The sequence below is a fragment of the Teleopsis dalmanni genome, chromosome 1 (genome assembly GCF_002237135.1).
Source record: "Teleopsis dalmanni isolate 2A chromosome 1, ASM223713v2, whole genome shotgun sequence".
Taxonomy (NCBI): domain Eukaryota; kingdom Metazoa; phylum Arthropoda; class Insecta; order Diptera; family Diopsidae; genus Teleopsis; species Teleopsis dalmanni.
In genome coordinates, this window is record NC_051846.1 from 64,271,520 (window position 1) to 64,297,816 (window position 26,297).

The 26,297-nt window shown below is 30.6% G+C and overlaps 1 protein-coding gene across 1 annotated transcript in view; it reads left to right on the forward strand.

Annotated features, from left to right (window-relative positions):
* Positions 1–100: 100 nt before the first annotated feature.
* The window catches only part of LOC119683069, a 27,581-nt gene continuing 1,384 nt past the window's right edge, over positions 101–26,297 (forward strand). The window contains exon 1 of the mRNA XM_038096675.1: positions 101–1,134. Coding sequence (XP_037952603.1) covers positions 101–1,134 — 1,034 coding nt within the window. The remainder of the gene's footprint in view (positions 1,135–26,297) is intronic.

Consider the following 26,297-nt stretch of genomic DNA (forward strand, 5'->3'; position numbering starts at 1 on the left):
GGCTCATCAACAAACAACGCGCAATATCATGTTCATTATTGCGGCTCATCAATGGCGTCAAGCGCATATACGAGCACAGCCTCAAATGTTAAAACAAATAATGGGTAACTTACCAAAAGATAGAGTTTCTCCAACCAGACCATTTTTCAATTCAGGAGTAGATTTCTTGGGACCAGTGTGGATCCATTACAAAATCCGCGGTAAAAAGCCATGCAAAGCATACATTGCAGTATTTTGCTGTTTTTCCACCAAAGCAGTTCATCTGGAGATCGTTAGTGATTTGACCACCAATGCATTTATATATGCTCTTCAAAGATTCATATCAAGGCGAGGCAGGTGTAAAAATATCTATTGCGACAATGCCACGAACTTTGTTGGAGCCTGTAAACAATTAGATGAACTCAAGTCTTCAATATATAGTCTAACCGCTCAAAATCAAGTTACACGATTCTGTACTGATAAGGGAATGACATTTCATTTCATTCCACCACGTGCACCACACTTTGGTGGCATATGGGAAGCGGCTGTCAAATCAGCAAAGCATCATCTTAAACGATCCGTAAATACATTACACTTAACATATGAGGAATTGGAAACCGTTGTAGTTCAAATCGAAGCAATACTCAATTCCAGGCCAATAACACCACAATCTTCAGATCCAAATGATCTAATCGCACTCACGCCAGGTCATTTTTTGATCGGCGAACCATTAACAGCAATGCCAGAAAATTCCAGTGTATCATCACGTTCATTACCATCATGTTGGAAGGCAAGCGCACAAATTCAACAAAACTTTTGGTCAAGATGGTCCAACGAATATTTAAATGAGCTTCAGTACCGCAATAAATGGAAAACAGAAGCAGAAAATGTTAAACAGGGCACTATGGTTATCATAAAAGAAGATAACACACCCCCTATGGAATGGCCATTAGGGCGGATAGTGCGTACCTACCCAGGCATTGATGGCAAGGTTCGAGTGGTAGATGTCAAAACCAAGAACGGAATTTGGAAACGGCCAATACATCGATTGGCGCCATTACTAGCAGAGGCACATTCATCCACCGATGTACAAGCAGATCAAGTTGAAGACGCACCACGAAAACGCGCAAAATTCGACAACAATCAAAATCCGAAGTAGACGTAGAAGCACAGATTTGACCGAAGTCAACAGGAGGGAGAATGTTAAGTTTCATATTAAATCTATTATCATTGTATCAATTATTATAATTGTTTTCTTATTATTGTATTATTATTGTCAATTATTATAATTGTATTCTTATTAGTGCATTAATTATATGTGTACATAAGTACCTAAATTAGTTCTTATGTTGTTTTTGTTGTTGGTGTTTATTTGTGTTATCAAACATTTAGCAATGTTGCTGGCTCTCACAACTAAATATTCGCACGCTAGCAGCGTGCCAGACGTAACATGATCATCTTCACACGCCACTGTGCAAGGTTGATAAGCATTATGTTCATTTTCTTTTATCGTGTGTTCGTTGTGAGTTGCAGCAATAGGCAAGTCGCTGCGACAATTCTGTTGTTCCCACAGGTGCAATATGAGTTGGCGCATGGCTTCAGTGATAACACATTTAAGTCACCAAATTTGTGAAGCAGGTTGATATATGGCAAAATACATATATCAGCTTGCTGATTGCATTAAATAGTATAAGCATAGGTAATGCACATATTTCCCACGAATGCCCTTGGCCTTGAATGTTCAAAGTCCATCGGATAACAAATCGTGGGAACTGGGTGCATTTCCTCCTTTACCATAAGCTTAGTGTTAAGAATTTTGTATAAAAGCACAACATTTTTAATAAACATTGGATTCAATTTAACAACCTGAATACAACCAAGTGTTTTCTTTTGGTTTAAGTGCCTAAAAGAACCTTGAGCAAAGTCGGTTTATGTGCCGAATTTGAAAATCAATAATAAAAATAAAATAAACAAATAAATATCTATATATATATTTACATATATATCTAGATATCTATAAATTACGTAACTGGTTCATGTGCCGGATTACGTAAGTGAATTACTAAGCTGGTTAAAGTGCCGGATTAGTGAATCCGTATCAGACTAGATACGGAGGATAACATATCGTGAAAAGCTAAGCTGGTTCAAGTGCCGGATTAGCTTCAGTCCGTATCAAACTAGGTACGGATCATAACAGCCATACTAAAATTGCAATAGTGCGAGAACACCTCTGTTGCAGAATTGCAATAAAGGTGATTCATCAAAATGAATCAGCTGTTTTTACAGCATACCACATTCACATGAGAAGCAACAGATGTCAGAACAGCTGTTTTTTCCTTTTTTAAATGTAAATATAAATATATAAAGAAAAAAATAATTTTTAATAAATTAAAATAAAATGGAAATAAAAAATTTTTACACAATAAAAATTTATACACTATTAATACATTTTCACTTATAATGTAAAATTTGTTTGATTTATATCATATTTATTTTCCAAGTGTTTTAGTGGTACTTTAGTATAACTAAAATATAACATAAACATTAAAAATAAAATATTTTTTTTTTTAGCTGGTCAGTATAAAAAAAATTATTTATTGGTTTTTTCCTTTTCGAAAAAGAAGTAAGAAATGAGTATAAATGCGAATTATAGAAAGATCGGTGCATGATAGCTAGATAATTTCATTTAAAAAAACTTTTGTCAAATAAAGAATTAATGTATGAAACATATTTAGTATTAATTTAGAGATGAGATTTTCTTAAAAAATAATTGATATTTCAATAAATGTAAATTGAAACGACTATGATGACGCGGATTAGGGGTGCATAAAACGGCGGCTCTTCGTATTATATTACCATATCGCTCTGCTTCGACGGAATTAGTTTAAGTAAGAACATTGCTCTATAAGATTGATCTATAAGCAAATAAGCTCTAATGCAAGTGAAGCTTAGCAGTAAACCATCGAATGTGTCAAGAAATATGGAACATTAGCCCACAAAGAAGACGGGCAGTTGGTCTAATAACTTATATAAATACGTGAATCAAACGCAAATCAGGAGACACAAGAGTATCTCACTCAGATACTGATCGGACATGGGTCTCTTATCTCTACCGTATTGTAAAGGCGGATATACCTAAAATAAAATTCGCTTTCCTTACACTTACTCTTTTCTTTTACAACAATAAAGATTGATTTATGACTCCATTATATATATTGTCGATTAAAATATATATATTAAAATCAAATTATTGAGTGTCAGGATATCAGAATTGCTAACTACCTAACTATTTACTTTCATATATAATTTTTTACTGAATTTAGTTTATTTCATTGAAATTTGAGGCTTAAGAGTTTGTATATTTTTATCTAAATATGTGTGGATTTGAATGTATAACACATACTTGGTCACGAATCACTTATCCATACAATAGATACAAACTTGTAATAAAATTTGAAAAAAATAAACATACTGTTTTTATAGTTCTCCGCCAAATTAATCAACTGTTAGTAATGTTCTAGAAACAAAAAAACTTTTGAAATTGACCGAGAAAAAATACGAACCTCTGCTATTTTAACTGATCTCCTAGTAAATAATTCGAGTTATCACAGTTTAATCTTTATCATGAAGTGTTCTTTCAGCAGTTTTAAGTATATTATAAAAAACGCAAGAGAATAAGGAATATTTAAAATAACTTATGAAATACGTGGAGATTAGAACTTCTTACCAACCGTAATAACCGTAAAAACTTTTGATTTTGAATTAATGTTCGAGGGGTGTTTGCTAATTTGGTGAAAATTGCATTATGCGAGTTTCAAAATATTTTTATCATAGATAATTTTTTCATAATAGAAAATGGTTGGTTTGTTGGTTGTAGTGTCTAAACGACCTTTCCGCCTTAGCAATTTCTTCCCGTTCTGAACCCATCTTTCTTGCTAGAAACTTTTACAGATAAACTAAATCAATTCAGTTAAGTTTATGTAGATTAATTAATCTTTCGTTCTTACTAATTGAGCAGCGTCACACTCAATTAAGACTATCAATTAAGAACTTTTCCTAAAAGTCTATTCCTTTTATTAGTCAAAGCTGGGCTGTCAAAGAGAAAATATGTGACTGCTTCTTCTTTGTGCTAGGCTCTGTACCCTCTACAAAAACTGTAGAAAAGAAGGAGCAGTTTATTTACGTTTGGCCTGAAGGAACTACGGTTATCCAGACGGTGAACTAAGTCTTTGTTAATAACCTCACCTTCAGGAGATGTCAATAGAAGCGGCCAGGCTGACTCAACTATTTGCTTTTTCATTTTTTTCGATGTTCATATGACCCTTAGTTAGTTAGTTGTGGTGAAGGGAGGAAAATGAATCCTCCTCAATTAGCTAACCAAGCCGTTTTAAATCTACAAATCCTCGTAATAATGGGTAGAAAATAAAAAGTCAAGCTAGAACCAACCAGAGACATTTATAAAGATGAGAGTATAGTCAATGCTAAAGCTGGAGATATCGTTGAGTGTATTAAAGAAGGGGGCTCCCAGAAACTTCAGCCTAGTTCTGGAAAAATCTGGACATAGATACAGTAGATGTTTTAGTGTCCTTTCTTCGAGAGCTGGACATGTCTTAAGTCAAGCCTAACTCCATGCCGTCGGTATCCTGTAAGTCTTATGACCGTAAATCTCTTTAATTGAAATATTCGCGACCGGATTTACCCCAACGATTTCTTCCCTACATTTGCTTGCCAGTTTTGATTTCTTAGTGAAAGATTGGTGCTTAAGATGCCACTTGGATGACAATGAAAATACCAATCTTAAAAGTTGATAATAGTTTATTGGTGGGAAACTGGACTAATAAGCTTCGTATTTTTCCAATACACGTGCTAAAAAAAATGTGAAAATATGTTAATCAGTGGATATAACATTGATCTCTTCTAATCAAATAAGCTAATTTGGTTTGACAATGGTAAACTAGTACTATTACTAGTATTATTACTAGTTTTATTACTACTAGCATTATTATTTTTGGTTTTAATTTTTTTATAATTTCAAAATTTGGTGAATTAACCAACTTTGCTCAAGAATTCTAGTATACGAAGACATTTAAACCATTAATAACCTTGATTGAACTCTGTTCATCGATTTTATTGAAAATATGGGGTTTATATACAAATTATTTCGTATTAAAAACATGGGAAAGCAAACATTACCACGTTTTCTCACCCAGTTGAAAATTCAAAACATTAAGGCAATATCGTTAAGATTATATACTCGAAGGAATTCAGTGCATTTCATTACTTTGACCCACTAAATCTTAACTAGTTGTAAAAGCATTTCTGTCCATTCGTTTTTGAAATTCATATTCTGTCTGGGCGAACACTGTACTAAGATAAGTACAGCTGCCCTTCACAAAGTATTACAGGGAAAAAAACTTAGTAAACAACAATAACACACAGTAGCGAGAGACGTTGATCGTATGACGTCTGGTACGTGGCTACCATTTTCGAATAGTGTGAGTATAACTGAGCCTTTACCAAAGAAGACAAAGAAAAGAAACTGAGAGGAAATATTGAGTCATTGTACCTCTTTGTGTAATATCACAAACAAATGTCTTAAGGGATTTAAAGGATTTTTAACTTAAAAAAACCAAAACAAACAACAAAATTTATCGAAATGTGCTCTTATTTTAGCAAGCATCGTGGTGAGTAGGGACCGCGTGGGCAAAATAGCAAGACCTGGTGGGGAAAATGATTATGCGCTATTGTATAGCATTAGGCTTTTTGGTTTTGTACTGCGTGATATTTTCGCCTCATTTCTCAAAATTTTGAATATTATTTGAATTATTCAGAAGATTTTATACACAATTTCTCAAGCAACTCTCAGTTTCTTTTCTTTATCTTCTTTGCCTTTACTGAGCCTTTTAATTCAAAACGAAATACACAGGTTTAGTTGGTTGTGCATTTCACTTCAAATTAATTTCTTACGTTACGTATCGTTTAACTGTGCCGTAAGAACTTAATTTAAAGCGAAATGCACAACCAATCACACCTGTGTATTTGATAGGAACGAAATAAACAAGAGTGGCGAACAGTAATTAGCAGCTGTTTTTGATTTCACCACGAAAAAAAAAACAAAACAGATTTCTACCACGAATTATAAATGATAAAACATTTTTTAGTGCCAGAATAGCTAAGATCTTACAGACTTTTGGTCTATCTTACAAGGATCTTATGAAAAACTTTAAACGATCTTTGCCAGAATTGTCCTGTAAGCGTATAGAATATCTTATATGAAAAAGTCAACTTAAAAATAAGCAAACATTTAATTACTTTTATTTAACATGAACTTATCAAACAGCCCTTGAATGAATTTTAATCAGTAGTATTGTTTTCTTAAAAATTTCATTAAGAAAAAAGTAAATTAAAAAAAAATTAACAAGAAACATTAAAATGAAACAATAGCTGTGGATGTTTCACAGGGGACCATCTATAACAGCAGGTTACTGTGTATATATTTAAACCATTTCATTGGAAATTTACTATATTTATTATATAGCGGAAAAACACTGTTGTAAATTAGTGCAACAACACATGATAAATAAAAATGTTTAAATAACTTTTTATTACTTAACTCTATAGGCAGTTAATACAAGTTTACAAAGATGGAGAGGCATTGTTCTGATACGATTTTCAAATTTTCTCTATTGGTTTTTACATTACAGTCATTGAAAAGTCGCTTTCTCGTACTTTTCGTTCCCTGTTATCAATTCGCGGTCATATATACTATATATACTATATAGATGCAACTTCACTTATTAATGAGATTTAATCAATCTGATATAAGCATTTGACTTGATTAATTTGTATATCCGAAATAAGTTTTTTATTGCAATAATCGTACCTAAAAGACCAAGTAATCAGGAAAAAAAGAAAGGCATTTCGATGTCTATAATAATATTACATATTATTCTGTTTAAAACTGAAGACAGTTGTCAATATATGAGTATCTACGTACACATCTAACATAGATCAAATAAACATTTTATATTTTTTCACTAATGTCGGTCAACAATCTTTCGTTTGTCACTATTATTATAATTGATTTACATTAAGTTCCGTTCATAATCTAGATTGGCATAAATATAAATTTATTAAATATGAAAAATGTATATGTATGTATATAGCATAATGTATTATATTGCTATGCTATATTATTAAATATATATTATTTAATATATAATATGTTACAAATGCTATATGCTATAACTATGCTATATTGTTATATAGCATAAAATAATTTATCTATTTTTATAATTAATTTTTTAATATTTATAAAAATATTTTTACATTGTAGTATTTATCGGGGTTAGATGTACATTTGGGCTTATATATCTATCGCAGAAGAAATCTTAGGGAAAGAAGTTAATTTGAACTGTTTTTACATATGTATTCATACTTGTGTTGATTGATGTATTGATTAATATTTATTTCCCAACTAATTTTAATATTTAATTTAAAAAACAACAAAGTTATAATATACACAAACAACACGAGAGTATATATTCACAATAATAATAGCAAGTTGCCAATTCATTTCAAAAATCACAAAACACTAGCTAGTGTAGTTTTTAAACTCCGTTCCGTACATATAATCCGTTAATAAAAATCATTTAGCATTTCATATAATTAAAGCTCATATAAATAATTAATCTTTGTGGAATTAATTATTGTATTAATTATTAATTATAAAAGAGAGATATTAACAAACATTGGATATAAATTTCTCCACAATATATGATTCATATTAATTAAGGTTCAGTTAGGCGGTACGTACCGTAAAAACATATGGCTCAGTTAGTCGGTATGCACCGTAAGAACTTGAACGAACCCCCTTCAAGCTATTCACCAGAGAATATTTTTGCTATTCACTATGTCAATGAATAGAAATGTCAGAAAATGAAATAGACAGAGAATGAAATAGAACAGAAACATTTGCTCAACTAGCAGTTAATTGCACTAAAATTAAGAAAAACAAAAAGAAACTGAAAAAAAAACTGAATAATCCAAAAAAAAAAAGGAGTTTAGAAATATGTAGAAATATTACATATCAGAAACCAAACCATTGTGTGAATATCTTCAATGTTACCTCTGCTGCAGAATTAATATTAGAAAAGTTAAACAATGGATTTCGGTGCAGTTATCCATTATTCTGTTTTACAATCCTCTTCTTGAAAATATATTTCATAACATAGATTATATTTCAATGAAATTAGTTTTTATTTCGTAGGTCACGTTTTTGATTCTGGATGCTTAGTAAGTAAGTTATATATTATCGAATCAAATAGTTTTTAGCTTTCAAATAGCAATGCGCCTAGGTTTATCTTCACAATTTTTTTTAGCAGTGAACTATCTACTTCGTAGTACGACTTCCTGAAACTTCTTTATATCGCTAGATGAAATCTATAGAAATGCTTTTCTTTCAAACGAAATATTAAATTTTTGTCCTTATAGATGATTTAGTAATAGTTAATTAATTAAAATAAATTTGCGTGTACGGACATTTTTAATTTAACTAACTTCTTTATTTTTATACTATACTATTATACTATTTATACTATTATTTTTATACTATCCGATTTTACAGGATTTACTTACATAAGTATGAGTTTTATTTTAGAATGTTTAGGATGCTCTATTTAGAGGTATACGCTTGACGCTGGGAAATATATACATATGTATTATGTATATATATATATAAGCTATATATTAAAACCTCAATATATACTAAGTCAGTTATGGTAACTTCAGAGTGAAAGCCATCTTAACCGTTAAACATAAATTATACAAATTATAAACTTATAAATTATATAAAAGCGAAATTCAGAAAAATAATGAGTGCTGTATTGAATCCAGATCGTTTACCAGTCAATAATTATATATGCTAAGATAGATGATAACCTAAAATTTGTAACCAATATAATGAATTATTGAATGTCTTTTCAATACAAGTATTGATATCTGTCAAAAAAATCATTTCAAATTGAATTCTCAAAATATATAAGTATACATTATTTAGCTATACATACAAATAGTCAGTTCAGTACTTTAAAAGAAATTATGTTGACCGACAAAACGGATATCTTCAAAAAAAAAATAGATATCAGAAACTAATTTCTAAAGAAACACTCACGAACATAATTTATTAATATTTGTGTATATGTATATATGTTATATGTATATATAATGTGTATATGTTAGTAAAGACAATAAAGTTAAATATTTGCGAATAAAACCGAAATATATCGAAACTACAGCTGTTCTTCTTAATAGAAGAACTGAAACCTATTCGAAAACACAATAAATTAATTATTTTTCAATTGGTCAAATTTTATGATTCGAGTTACCTCCGCTAACTTATCTTATCTTCTGCTACTATATCTATTGTTTCATAGTGCCAATATACTTTTGTAGTTCTCACAAATTCAACATAGGCGTATATGTTATTATATGGATGTATGTATATTCATACGATTGGTGCATGTTAGCAACAAGAAACTAAATATTGAAACTGAATTATTGAATAACAGGATATCAGAAATAGTTAGTGACTGATTTTGACATGAAATTCTTCCAATTGTTTTAAATGTGAAATACGATTCTTAAGAGTTTGTATTCAGAACGATAACGTATGAACATATACCTATGTATCATATATGTAAAGTTATTTGTATTTAGAACACATTAACGTACTGCAAATGAGCCAATATATACACTGGCATTAGTATGTTAAGTCATTTATAAAACAAAGGTAGAAATACAAAGTAAGAATCTACACTAAGTAGTTAAGTTTAGAGATAATAAATATTTTGCCTTTGTAGTTTTATATAAAATATTCTTGGATATTGTAGAATTTCAATGTAGAATTGTGTTCTATCAAGTCACACAATCGCATGAATTGTCTTAGAAGACATTGTCTTTATGACTGTCTGAGGACAGAGTCCGCATAATTTTATAATTGCACTAAAAATGATGAAAACTATGTGAAAACTGTAATGCCCAACCAAAAATAAAATAATATATGTGTTATGTACGCAGATATTTATATCCAGATGCATCCACTATTTAAGATTGTACCAAAAATATTTTTGTAGACATTTTTTCCCATTTCTTCCCATTTCAAAAATGTTTTCAAGAACCACTGTACGTTTTGATTGATGGGTTTTCGGTTATATCTCCATGTCCTACATACGGCTTCAGTGAGTTGTCGTGCGTTTTCTACTTAATTCCAATTCCAATTCTTATTTAGTTTTTTTTAAGATATACATTGAACATTAGATTTTCTATTTTCCATCGTTTATCTAAAAATCGTAGCAGTTATTACATTTCTTTCCTTTAAGACCGATAACAAAAATGCTTTATTTAATAGTATTAGAACATAAACACTATTAAAAATAAATTATTAAATGCTGAGAGATCAGAAATTTTTTTTCACTAGTTTTACTCAGTTATTGCTAGTTTGAAATTTGAGATCTATAAGTTTATATCTGCACATTGTATATATGAATTTCTGGGAGTGTATTTTTAGAGTGGATTATATTATATAGAGTTCAAATATGCTTGGACATGACTTCATAGATGGAAGTTAAAATAATCGATTCAAATTCAGTAATTATTTGCAAATTAAATAAATATTTTGATTTTATAATCTTCCGCCATATCTACCATTTTTTGTTATGAGACCAGATTTTCCACATTTTACTGTTCTTCTCTATTAACCCTTGTTAAAAAATTAGAGAGTTATTTCTCCTTTCACTTTTTTGTGTTAATCATTTTCTTCGTTGTTAAGAAAATATTCTATCCTTCTATTTGTCCAATACTTATTTTATTAAAATCAACAGGAATATTTAAAATGAAATATTAATATTTCAGGAGATCAGAATATTTAACTGAATAGCTGCGAATATGTATTATTATTAATTTGGAATCACACTTAAGATAGTCAGTATTATAAGTTAATACTACTATTTGCAACGTGTTGGTTGCAGTATATATATACATTGTGACCGAAAAGTTTTCGGGAAATTTTAAATAAAACGCAAAATTCTTAATCTTCATCAATATTTATTTTATCTCCTTCAAAATATGCTCCATTAGAAGCGATACACAAATGCAACGTTTCTTCCAACATCAAAACATTTTTTATAGGCGCTTTCCGGTATGGCTTTGAGTTCCCTCTGCGAATTCTGTTTTACGTCTTCTATGGATTCAAAACGCGTTCCTCTGAGTGGTAATTTGAGGTTGGGAAACAGGAAAAAGTCACACGGTGCAAGATCAGGTGAATACGGTGGCTGTTCGATGGTATTTATTGAATGTTTGGCCTTAAAATCGTTGATAATGTTGAACAAATTGAGGTGAATCGGAACAAGCCGGGCGTTGACACGTCGCATACACAAATTGTCCACCAAAATCAAACGAGCCATCTCACGACCGATGCCTAGCTCTCGTGCTATCTCTCTAACACTCACATGAGGATTTTTGAACACGATTTCCTTTGCCTTTTCAATGTTTTCGTCGGTGGTAGAGGTCGAAGGTCGTCCAGAACGCGGCATGTCTTCGACGGTCGTACGACAGTCCTGAAAGGCTTTGTACCACTCATAAACTTGAGTTTTCGATAAAACTGATTCCCCATAAGCCTTTTGTAGCATTCGCAACGATTCTGCACACGAAATTTCGTTCGAAAAACAAAATTTGATGCAAACTCTTTGTTCAATATTTTTTTCCATTGTTTTTTTCGCAACGCACTACTGAGGTGAACTGGTTTCAACAGCTGCCGTAAACGAACTGTCCGACAGATCGCGCTCATTTTTGGCATAGTAATTAAGGACAGTGCTGCCAAACTACATAAACTTAAAATATCGAAAAATATACAGCGCGCGAATTTTAAATGAGAATTTCCGAAAACTTTTCGGTCACAATGTATGCTTGGGTTGTTTCATTACATTTTATAGGGCCTATCTACATTGAAGAATGTTAAAGGGTTTGGAAACTCCACTTCTCGATCTGTCGCAATTGTGTAACGTGGACTTGATTGGATTCATGTGTATGGTGCTTAATGTTCAAACAGATTTACTAAATAAATATAGAATCATCGTTTCATTTATTAAGACGAAACAACGGAAAAGAACTGCATAATTGAAAGAAATGTTGTGTGGTGTAAATTTAATCATAAATTCTGAACTCCGAGTACTAGTTATATCAGTACATTAATATAATATGTTTAATATGTTTTTCCAATTTATTTTAAAAGTATTAGTAGTTAATACAACTGAAGCATGCTAGCTATAGTACATTCACGATCTAAAAGCAGAGAAATATATATAAAAATAAATATTTAACATTTTTTTTTATTTATTAATTTTATGTGATTTTCACTTTTATGTTATTGTAGATATATTTGGTCTACTATAACTGCCTTGTTTATGAATGAACGGAACTTTTAGGTATTCAGTCGACTCAATTCTCAATTTTCACAATGATTGGCTCAAAATCATAAAAACACCGTCCACTGATCTATGTAAATAAAAACCAAAAATCAAATATAATGCGTTTCCAAGCAGATAATTTTAGCCCTCATACACATACTTTCATACATGAATGGCAACTGCCATTAACATACACCTAATGAGAAATTCCCGTCCCGACTCATTTTTTACTAATTCTATTCAAATTACGAACATTTACAATAAATTAAGCAATGATTGATGATTTATAATTATTACTGATAACATAGAAATGAATAACACAAAAGTGTAATAACTCTAATTATGCACTGGGAGAATAGAGGATATAAAGTTCTTTATAATAAGAGATTAACCTTATAAAGATCAGGTTAGAAGGAAAATATGGCCAATTAGCAAACATAACACCGTTTATTTACCCATGTGAGTCAGCACGAAGATTGTAATATTGAATTTCTTCAAATTGCAGACAACTCTACCGCTCCAACACTCAAATATATGCAGGAAAGAACGGAAAATGTCATTAAAAGGCACCATATGAGAAGTTCTGAACTCCCAGTACTTCATAGCCAATTTTATATATTTTCTTTTGAATTACGACATTTTTCAATAGATATAGCGACGATTAGAATACAGTTCTAAATAATACAAAAATTATTAAAACAAAAGTGCGATTATTGTAGTTATTGACTGGGAGACCAAGAAATATAGTACAGATTCAATCGTCTTAAGAAATATGTTTTTTAATAATAGTTACTCAATTTGAATTCATAGAATTACTTATATCAGAAAAAATGTCGAATTGCACGTTGTACTTCTACAAGCAGAAGACTCTAGCCTGCATTCACACATATGCAGAAGTGAATAGGAACTGTCATTAAAAGACACCTTATAAGAAGTTCTGAACTCCCAGTACTTCATAGCCAATCTTTAATATTTTCTTTTGAATTACGACATTTTTCAATAGAACTAGCGACGATTAGAATACAGTTCTAAATAATACAAAAATTATTACTACAAATCTGCGATTACTGTAGTTGTTGACTGGGAGATCAAAGAAAATAGAACAGATTCGTTCCTCATTTTAGTAATAAGTGTATACAAAAGTTTTTACAATAAAAAACGTTCCTGAAGTGTCAGACGTAACCGAGATCTCTGAAAGAACAATGGCTAAGAATAATGTTCTTCAATTTTAGTTACTGAGTTTGAATTCATTGTTCGTACATGCGGTTCTGTTTTATAAACGACTAACTAACAAATGTTATAAAATATATACAATATAACATTTAATTAAATATTAGAGAAAAAATGACGAATTGCATGTTGTACTTCTTCAAGCAGACGACTCTAGCCCGCATTCACACATATACAGAAGTGAAGACGAATTGTCATTAAAAGACACCTTATAAGAAGTTCTGAACTCCCAGTACTTCATAGCCAATCTTTAATATTTTCTTTTGAATTACGACATTTTTCAATAGAACTAGCGACGATTAGAATACAGTTCTAAATAATACAAAAATTATTAAAACAAAAGTGCGATTATTGTAGTTATTGACTGGGAGACCAAGAAATATAGTACAGATTCAATCGTCTTAAGAAAAATGTTTTTTAATAATAGTTACTCAATTTGAATTCATAGAATTACTTATATCAGAAAAAATGTCGAATTGCACGTTGTACTTCTACAAGCAGAAGACTCTAGCCTGCATTCACACATATGCAGAAGTGAATAGGAACTGTCATTAAAAGACACCTTATAAGAAGTTCTGAACTCCCAGTACTTCATAGCCAATTTTATATATTTTCTTTTGAATTACGACATTTTTCAATAGATATAGCGACGATTAGAATACAGTTCTCAATAATCCAAAATTTATTACTACAAATCTGCGATTACTGTAGTTGTTGACTGGGAGATCAAAGAAAATAGAACAGATTCGTTCCTCATTTTAGTAATAAGTGTATACAAAAGTTTTTACAATAAAAAACGTTCCTGAAGTGTCAGACGTAACCGAGATCTCTGAAAGAACAATGGCTAAGAATAATGTTCTTCAATTTTAGTTACTGAGTTTGAATTCATTGTTCGTACATGCGGTTCTGTTTTATAAACGACTAACTAACAAATGTTATAAAATATATACAATATAACATTTAATTAAATATTAGAGAAAAAATGACGAATTGCATGTTGTACTTCTACAAGCAGAAGACTCTAGCCTGCATTCACACATATGCAGAAGTGAATAGGAACTGTCATTAAAAGACACCTTATAAGAAGTTCTGAACTCCCAGTACTTCATAGCCAATCTTTAATATTCTCTTTTGAATTACGACATTTTTCAATAGAACTAGCGACGATTGGAATACAGTTCTTAATAACCCATAAAGCAGGCATACAAAAGTGCGATTACTGTAGTTGTTTTCTGGGAGACCAAAGAAACTAGTACAGATTCATATATCGTTTTAGTAGTATATGTATATAAAAGATTTTAAAATAAGAGGCAATCATAAAATGTCAACGTAAGAGAGATTTTTATAAAAAAAATTAGAATGTTTAATATCTATAAATTTAATTACTAAGTTTGAATTCAAGAGGTTCTGTTTTATAAATGACTAACTAACAAATGCTATAAAATATATATTATAACATTTAATTACGTATATGAGAAAAAATGACGAATTGCATGTTGTACTTCTTCAAGCAGACGACTCTAGGCCGCATTCACACATATAGAAAAGTGAATAGGAACTGTCATTAAAAGACACTTTATGAGAAGTTCTGAACTCCCAGCACTACGTAGTCAATTTTTAATATTTTCTTTTGAATTACGACATTTTTCAATAGAACTAGCGACGATTAGAATACAGTTCTAAATAATCCAAAAATTATTAAAACAAAAGTGCGATTATTGTAGTTGTTGACTGGGACACCAAGAAATATAGTACAGATTCAATCGTCTTAAGAAGAATGTTCTTTAATAATAGTTACTCAATTTGAATTCATAGAATTACTTATATCAGAAAAAATGTCGAATTGCACGTTGTACTTCTACAAGCAGAAGACTCTAGCCTGCATTCACACATATGCAGAAGTGAATAGGAACTGTCATTAAAAGACACCTTATAAGAAGTTCTGAACTCCCAGTACTTCATAGCCAATCTTTAATATTCTCTTTTGAATTACGACATTTTTCAATAGAACTAGCGACGATTGGAATACAGTTCTTAATAACCCATAAAGCAGGCATACAAAAGTGCGATTACTGTAGTTGTTTTCTGGGAGACCAAAGAAACTAGTACAGATTCATATATCGTTTTAGTAGTATATGTATATAAAAGATTTTAAAATAAGAGGCAATCATAAAATGTCAACGTAAGAGAGATTTTTATAAAAAAAATTAGAATGTTTAATATCTATAAATTTAATTACTAAGCTTGAATTCAAGAGGTTCTGTTTTATAAATGACTAACTCACAAATGCTGTAAAATATATATTATAACATTTATCTACTTATATCAGAAAAAATGTCGAATTGCATGTTGTACTTCTTCAAGCAGACGACTCTAGCCCGCATTCACACATATACAGAAGAGAATACGAACTCTCACTAGTCGGCACCTTATCAGAAGTTCTGAACTCCGAGCACTACATAGTCAGTTTTTAATATTTTCTTTTGAATTACGACATTTTTCATTAGAACTAGCGACGATTAGAATACAGTTCTAAATAATCCAAAAATTATTAAAACAAAAGTGCGATTATTGTAGTTGTTGACTGGGACACCAAGAAATATAGTACAGATTCAATCGTCTTAAGAATAATGTTCTTTAATATTAGTTACTGAGCTTGAATTCATAGAATTACTTATATCAGAAAAAATGTCGAATTGCATGTTGTGCTTTTTCAAGCAGAAGACTCTAGCCCGCATTCACACATATACAGAAGTGAATACGAATTGTCATTAAAAAACACCTTATAAGAAGTTCTGAACTCCCAGTACTTCATAGTCAATCTTTAATATTTTTTTTTGAATTACGACATTTTTCAATAGAACTAGCGACGATTAGAATACAGTTCTAAATAATCCAAAAATTATTAAAACAAAAGTGCGATTATTGTAGTTGTTGACTGGGAGACCAAGAAATATAGTACAGATTCATTTGTCTTAAGAAGAAAGTTCTTTAATATTAGTTACTGAGCTTGAATTCATAGAATTACTTATATCAGAAAAAATGTCGAACTGCATGTTGTGCTTCTTCAAGCAGAAGACTCTAGCCCGCATTAACACATATACAGAAGTGAATAGGAACTGTCATTAAAAGGCACTTTATGAGATATTCTGAACTCCCAGCACTATATAGTCAATTTTTAATATTCTCTTTTGAATTACGACATTTTTCAATAGATATAGCGACGATTAGAATGGAGTTCTCAATAATCCAAAAATTATTAAAACAAAAGTGCGATTATTGTAGTTGTTGACTGGTAGACCAAGAAATATAGTACAGATTCATTCGTCTTAAGAAGAATGTTCTTTAATATTAGTTACTCAATTTGAATTCATAGAATTACTTATATCAGAAAAAATGTCGAATTGCATGTTGTGCTTCTTCAAGCAGAAGACTCTAGCCTGCATTCACACATATACAGAAGTGAATAGGAACTGTCATTAAATGGCACTTTATGAGATATTCTGAACTACCAGCACTACATAGTCAATTTTTAATATTTTCTTTTGAATTACGACATTTTTCAATAGAACTAGCGACGATTAGAATACAGTTCTAAATAATCCAAAAATTATTAAAACAAAAGTGCGATTATTGTAGTTGTTGACTGGGACACCAAGAAATATAGTACAGATTCAATCGACTTAAGAAGAAAAAATGTAAAATTAGTTACGCAACTTCAAGCAAAGAACTACCTACATTCACACATATACAGAAGTGAATACGAACTGTCATTAAAAGGCACTTTATGAGATATTCTGAACTCCCAGCACTATATAGTCAATTTTTAATATTCTCTTTTGAATTACGACATTTTACAATAGAACTAGCGACGATTAGAATACAGTTCTAAATAATCCAAAAATTATTAAAACAAAAGTGCGATTATTGTAGTTGTTGACTGGGAGACCAAGAAATATAGTACAGATTCATTCGTCTTAAGAAGGATGTTCTTTAATATTAGTTACTCAATTTGAATTCATAGAATTACTTATATCAGAAAAAATGTCGAATTGCACGTTGTACTTCTTCAAGCAGAAGACTCTAGGCCGCATTCACACATATAGAAAAGTGAATAGGAACTGTCATTAAAAGGCACTTTATGAGATATTCTGAACTCCCAGCACTATATAGTCAATTTTTAATATTTTCTTTTGAATTACGACATTTTACAATAGAACTAGCGACGATTAGAATACAGTTCTAAATAATCCAAAAATTATTAAAACAAAAGTGCGATTATTGTAGTTGTTGACTGGTAGACCAAGAAATATAGTACAGATTCAATCGTCTTAAGAAGAATGTTCTTTAATATTAGTTACTCAATTTGAATTCATAGAATTACTTATATCAGAAAAAATGTCGAATTGCATGTTGTGCTTCTTCAAGCAGAAGACTCTAGCCCGCATTCACACATATACAGAAGTGAATACGAACTGTCATTAAAAGGCACTTTATGAGATATTCTGAACTCCCAGCACTATATAGTCAATTTTTAATATTCTCTTTTGAATTACGACATTTTTCAATAGAACTAGCGACGATTAGAATGCAGTTCTAAATAATCCAAAAATTATTAAAACAAAAGTGCGATTATTGTAGTTGTTGACTGGTAGACCAAGAAATATAGTACAGATTCATTCGTCTTAAGAAGGATGTTCTTTAATATTAGTTACTCAATTTGAATTCATAGAATTACTTATATCAGAAAAAATGTCGAATTGCATGTTGTGCTTCTTCAAGCAGAAGACTCTAGCCTGCATTCACACATATACAGAAGTGAATAGGAACTGTCATTAAATGGCACTTTATGAGATATTCTGAACTCCCAGCACTACATAGTCAATTTTTAATATTTTCTTTTGAATTACGACATTTTTCAATAGAACTAGCGACGATTAGAATACAGTTCTAAATAATCCAAAAATTATTAAAACAAAAGTGCGATTATTGTAGTTGTTGACTGGGACACCAAGAAATATAGTACAGATTCAATCGTCTTAAGAAGAATGTTCTTTAAAATTAGTTACTCAATTTGAATTCATAGAATTACTTATATGCACACATATGCAGAAGTGAATAGGAACTGTCATTAAAAGACACCTTATAAGAAGTTCTGAACTCCCAGTACTTCATAGCCAATCTTTAATATTTTTTTTTGAATTACGACATTTTTCAATTGATGTAGCGATGATTAGAATACAGTTCTCAATAATCCTAAATTTATTACTACAAAACTACGATTACTGTAGTTGTTGACTGGGAGACCAAGATATATAGTACAGATTCATTCGTCTTAAGAATAATGTTCTTTAATATTAGTTACTCAATTTGAATTCATAGAATTACTTATATCAGAAAAAATGTCGAATTGCATGTTGTACTTCTTCAAGCAGAAGACTCTAGCCCGCATTCACACATATACAGAAGTGAATACGAACTGTCATTAAAAGGCACTTTATGAGATATTCTGAACTCCCAGCACTATATAGTCAATTTTTAATATTCTCTTTTGAATTACGACATTTTTCAATAGAACTAGCGACGATTAGAATACAGTTCTAAATAATCCAAAAATTATTAAAACAAAAGTGCGATTATTGTAGTTGTTGACTGGGAGACCAAGAAATATAGTACAGATTCATTCGTCTTAAGAAGAATGTTCTTTAATATTAGTTACTCAATTTGAATTCATAGAATTACTTATATCAGAAAAAATGTCGAATTGCATGTTGTACTTCTTCAAGCAGAAGACTCTAGCCCGCATTCACACATATACAGAAGTGAATAGGAACTGTCATTAAATGGCACTTTATGAGATATTCTGAACTCCCAGCACTACATAGTCAATTTTTAATATTCTCTTTTGAATTACGACATTTTTCAATAGAACTAGCGACGATTAGAATACAGTTCTAAATAATCCAAAAATTATTAAAACAAAAGTGCGATTATTGTAGTTGTTGACTGGGAGACCAAGAAATATAGTACAGATTCAATCGTCTTAAGAAGAATGTTCTTTAATATTAGTTACTCAATTTGAATTCATAGAATTACTTATATGCACACATATGCAGAAGTGAATAGGAACTGTCATTAAAAGACACCTTATAAGAAGTTCTGAACTCCCAGTACTTCATAGCCAATCTTTAATATTTTTTTTTTGAATTACGACATTTTTCAATTGATGTAGCGATGATTAGAATACAGTTCTCAATAATCCTAAATTTATTACTACAAAACTACGATTACTGTAGTTGTTGACTGGGAGACCAAGATATATAGTACAGATTCATTCGTCTTAAGAATAATGTTCTTTAATATTAGTTACTCAATTTGAATTCATAGAATTACTTATATCAGAAAAAATGTCGAATTGCATGTTGTGCTTCTTCAAGCAGAAGACTCTAGCCTGCATTCACACATATACAGAAGTGAATAGGAACTGTCATTAAATGGCACTTTATGAGATATTCTGAACTCCCAGCACTACATAGTCAATTTTTAATATTTTCTTTTGAATTACGACATTTTTCAATAGAACTAGCGACGATTAGAATACAGTTCTAAATAATCCAAAAATTATTAAAACAAAAGTGCGATTATTGTAGTTGTTGACTGGGACACCAAGAAATATAGTACAGATTCAATCGTCTTAAGAAGAATGTTCTTTAATATTAGTTACTCAATTTGAATTCATAGAATTACTTATATGCACACATATGCAGAAGTGAATAGGAACTGTCATTAAAAGACACCTTATAAGAAGTTCTGAACTCCCAGTACTTCATACCCAATCTTTAATATTTTTTTTTGAATTACGACATTTTTCAATTGATGTAGCGATGATTAGAATACAGTTCTCAATAATCCAAAATTTATTACTACAAAACTACGATTACTGTAGTTGTTGACTGGGAGACCAAGATATATAGTACAGATGCATTCGTCTTAAGAATAATGTTCTTTAATATTAGTTACTCAATTTGAATTCATAGAATTACTTATATCAGAAAAAATGTCGAATTGCATGTTGTGCTTCTTCAAGCAGAAGACCCTAGCCTGCATTCACACATATACAGAAGTGAATACGAACTGTCATTAAAAGGCACTTTATGAGATATTCTGAACTCCCAGCACTATATAGTCAATTTTTAATATTCTCTTTTGAATTACGACATTTTACAATAGAACTAGCGACGATTAGAATACAGTTCTAAATAATCCAAAAATTATTAAAACAAAAGTGCGATTATTGTAGTTGTTGACTGGGAGACCAAGAAATATAGTACAGATTCATTCGTCTTAAGAAGGATGTTCTTTAATATTAGTTACTCAATTTGAATTCATAGAATTACTTATATCAGAAAAAATGTCGAATTGCACGTTGTACTTCTTCAAGCAGAAGACTCTAGGCCGCATTCACACATATAGAAAAGTGAATAGGAACTGTCATTAAATGGCACTTTATGAGATATTCTGAACTCCCAGCACTACATAGTCAATTTTTAATATTCTCTTTTGAATTACGACATTTTACAATAGAACTAGCGACGATTAGAATACAGTTCTAAATAATCCAAAAATTATTAAAACAAAAGTGCGATTATTGTAGTTGTTGACTGGGAGACCAGGAAATATAGTACAGATTTATTCGTCTTAAGAAGAATGTTCTTTAATATTAGTTACTCAATTTGAATTCATAGAATTACTTATATCAGAAAAAATGTCGAATTGCACGTTGTACTTCTTCAAGCAGAAGACTCTAGGCCGCATTCACACATATAGAAAAGTGAATAGGAACTGTCATTAAATGGCACTTTATGAGATATTCTGAACTCCCAGCACTATATAGTCAATTTTTAATATTTTCTTTTGAATTACGACATTTTTCAATAGAACTAGCGACGATTAGAATACAGTTCAAAATAATCCAAAAATTATTAAAACAAAAGTGCGATTATTGTAGTTGTTGACTGGGACTAATGACTAACTCACAAATGCTATAAAATATATATTATAACATTTATCTACTTATATCAGAAAAAATGTCGAATTGCATGTTGTACTTCTTCAAGCAGACGACTCTAGCCCGCATTCACACATATACAGAAGAGAATACGAACTGTCACTAGTCGGCACCTTATCAGAAGTTCTGAACTCCCAGCACTACATAGTCAGTTTTTAATATTTTCTTTTGAATTACGACATTTTTCAATAGAACTAGCGACGATTAGAATACAGTTCTAAATAATCCAAAAATTATTAAAACAAAAGTGCGATTATTGTAGTTGTTGACTGGGACACCAAGAAATATAGTACAGATTCAATCGTCTTAAGAATAATGTTCTTTAATATTAGTTACTGAGCTTGAATTCATAGAATTACTTATATCAGAAAAAATGTCGAATTGCATGTTGTACTTCTTCAAGCAGACGACTCTAGCCCGCATTCACACATATACAGAAGTGAATACGAATTGTCATTAAAAAACACCTTATAAGAAGTTCTGAACTCCCAGTACTTCATAGCCAATCTTTAACATTTTTTTTTGAATTACGACATTTTTCAATAGAACTAGCGACGATTAGAATACAGTTCTAAATAATCCAAAAATTATTAAAACAAAAGTGCGATTATTGTACTTGTTGACTGGGAGACCAAGAAATATAGTACAGATTCATTTGTCTTAAGAAGAAAGTTCTTTAATATTAGTTACTGAGCTTGAATTCATAGAATTACTTATATCAGAAAAAATGTCGAATTGCATGTTGTGCTTCTTCAAGCAGAAGACTCTAGCCCGCATTCACACATATACAGAAGGGAATACGAACTGTCATTAAAAGGCACTTTATGAGATATTCTGAACTCCCAGCACTATATAGTCAATTTTTAATATTCTCTTTTGAATTACGACATTTTTCAATAGAACTAGCGACGATTAGAATGCAGTTCTAAATAATCCAAAAATTATTAAAACAAAAGTGCGATTATTGTAGTTGTTGACTGGTAGACCAAGAATTATAGTACAGATTCATTCGTCTTAAGAAGGATGTTCTTTAATATTAGTTACTCAATTTGAATTCATAGAATTACTTATATCAGAAAAAATGTCGAATTGCATGTTGTGCTTCTTCAAGCAGAAGACTCTAGCCTGCATTCACACATATACAGAAGTGAATAGGAACTGTCATTAAATGGCACTTTATGAGATATTCTGAACTCCCAGCACTACATAGTCAATTTTTAATATTTTCTTTTGAATTACGACATTTTTCAATAGAACTAGCGACGATTAGAATACAGTTCAAAATAATCCAAAAATTATTAAAACAAAAGTGCGATTATTGTAGTTGTTGACTGGGACACCAAGAAATATAGTACAGATTCAATCGTCTTAAGAAGAATGTTCTTTAATATTAGTTACTCAATTTGAATTCATAGAATTACTTATATGCACACATATGCAGAAGTGAATAGGAACTGTCATTAAAAGACACCTTATAAGAAGTTCTGAACTCCCAGTACTTCATAGCCAATCTTTAATATTTTTTTTTGAATTACGACATTTTTCAATTGATGTAGCAATGATTAGAATACAGTTCTCAATAATCCAAAATTTATTACTACAAAACTACGATTACTGTAGTTGTTGACTGGGAGACCAAGATATATAGTACAGATTCATTCGTCTTAAGAATAATGTTCTTTAATATTAGTTACTCAATTTGAATTCATAGAATTACTTATATCAGAAAAAATGTCGAATTGCATGTTGTGCTTCTTCAAGCAGAAGACCCTAGCCTGCATTCACACATATACAGAAGTGAATACGAACTGTCATTAAAAGGCACTTTATGAGATATTCTGAACTCCCAGCACTATATAGTCAATTTTTAATATTCTCTTTTGAATTACGACATTTTACAATAGAACTAGCGACGATTAGAATACAGTTCTAAATAATCCAAAAATTATTAAAACAAAAGTGCGATTATTGTAGTTGTTGACTGGGAGACCAAGAAATATAGTACAGATTTATTCGTCTTAAGAAGAATGTTCTTTAATATTAGTTACTCAATTTGAATTCATAGAATTACTTATATCAGAAAAAATGTCGAATTGCACGTTGTACTTCTTCAAGCAGAAGACTCTAGGCCGCATTCACACATATAGAAAAGTGAATAGGAACTGTCATTAAATGGCACTTTATGAGATATTCTGAACTCCCAGCACTATATAGTCAATTTTTAATATTTTCTTTTGAATTACGACATTTTTCAATAGAACTAGCGACGATTAGAATACAGTTCAAAATAATCCAAAAATTATTAAAACAAAAGTGCGATTATTGTAGTTGTTGACTGGGACTAATGACTAACTCACAAATGCTATAAAATATATATTATAACATTTATCTACTTATATCAGAAAAAATGTCGAATTGCATGTTGTACTTCTTCAAGCAGACGACTCTAGCCCGCATTCACACATATACAGAAGAGAATACGAACTGTCACTAGTCGGCACCTTATCAGAAGTTCTGAACTCCCAGCACTACATAGTCAGTTTTTAATATTTTCTTTTGAATTACGACATTTTTCAATAGAACTAGCGACGATTAGAATACAGTTCTAAATAATCCAAAAATTATTAAAACAAAAGTGCGATTATTGTAGTTGTTGACTGGGACACCAAGAAATATAGTACAGATTCAATCGTCTTAAGAATAATGTTCTTTAATATTAGTTACTGAGCTTGAATTCATAGAATTACTTATATCAGAAAAAATGTCGAATTGCATGTTGTACTTCTTCAAGCAGACGACTCTAGCCCGCATTCACACATATACAGAAGTGAATACGAATTGTCATTAAAAAACACCTTATAAGAAGTTCTGAACTCCCAGTACTTCATAGCCAATCTTTAACATTTTTTTTTGAATTACGACATTTTTCAATAGAACTAGCGACGATTAGAATACAGTTCTAAATAATCCAAAAATTATTAAAACAAAAGTGCGATTATTGTACTTGTTGACTGGGAGACCAAGAAATATAGTACAGATTCATTTGTCTTAAGAAGAAAGTTCTTTAATATTAGTTACTGAGCTTGAATTCATAGAATTACTTATATCAGAAAAAATGTCGAATTGCATGTTGTGCTTCTTCAAGCAGAAGACTCTAGCCCGCATTCACACATATACAGAAGGGAATACGAACTGTCATTAAAAGGCACTTTATGAGATATTCTGAACTCCCAGCACTATATAGTCAATTTTTAATATTCTCTTTTGAATTACGACATTTTTCAATAGAACTAGCGACGATTAGAATGCAGTTCTAAATAATCCAAAAATTATTAAAACAAAAGTGCGATTATTGTAGTTGTTGACTGGTAGACCAAGAATTATAGTACAGATTCATTCGTCTTAAGAAGGATGTTCTTTAATATTAGTTACTCAATTTGAATTCATAGAATTACTTATATCAGAAAAAATGTCGAATTGCATGTTGTGCTTCTTCAAGCAGAAGACTCTAGCCTGCATTCACACATATACAGAAGTGAATAGGAACTGTCATTAAATGGCACTTTATGAGATATTCTGAACTCCCAGCACTACATAGTCAATTTTTAATATTTTCTTTTGAATTACGACATTTTTCAATAGAACTAGCGACGATTAGAATACAGTTCAAAATAATCCAAAAATTATTAAAACAAAAGTGCGATTATTGTAGTTGTTGACTGGGACACCAAGAAATATAGTACAGATTCAATCGTCTTAAGAAGAATGTTCTTTAATATTAGTTACTCAATTTGAATTCATAGAATTACTTATATGCACACATATGCAGAAGTGAATAGGAACTGTCATTAAAAGACACCTTATAAGAAGTTCTGAACTCCCAGTACTTCATAGCCAATCTTTAATATTTTTTTTTTGAATTACGACATTTTTCAATTGATGTAGCGATGATTAGAATACAGTTCTCAATAATCCTAAATTTATTACTACAAAACTACGATTACTGTAGTTGTTGACTGGGAGACCAAGATATATAGTACAGATTCATTCGTCTTAAGAATAATGTTCTTTAATATTAGTTACTCAATTTGAATTCATAGAATTACTTATATCAGAAAAAATGTCGAATTGCATGTTGTGCTTCTTCAAGCAGAAGACTCTAGCCTGCATTCACACATATACAGAAGTGAATAGGAACTGTCATTAAATGGCACTTTATGAGATATTCTGAACTACCAGCACTACATAGTCAATTTTTAATATTTTCTTTTGAATTACGACATTTTTCAATAGAACTAGCGACGATTAGAATACAGTTCTAAATAATCCAAAAATTATTAAAACAAAAGTGCGATTATTGTAGTTGTTGACTGGGACACCAAGAAATATAGTACAGATTCAATCGTCTTAAGAAGAATGTTCTTTAATATTAGTTACTCAATTTGAATTCATAGAATTACTTATATCAGAAAAAATGTCGAATTGCATGTTGTACTTCTTCAAGCAGAAGACTCTAGGCCGCATTCACACATATAGAAAAGTGAATAGGAACTGTC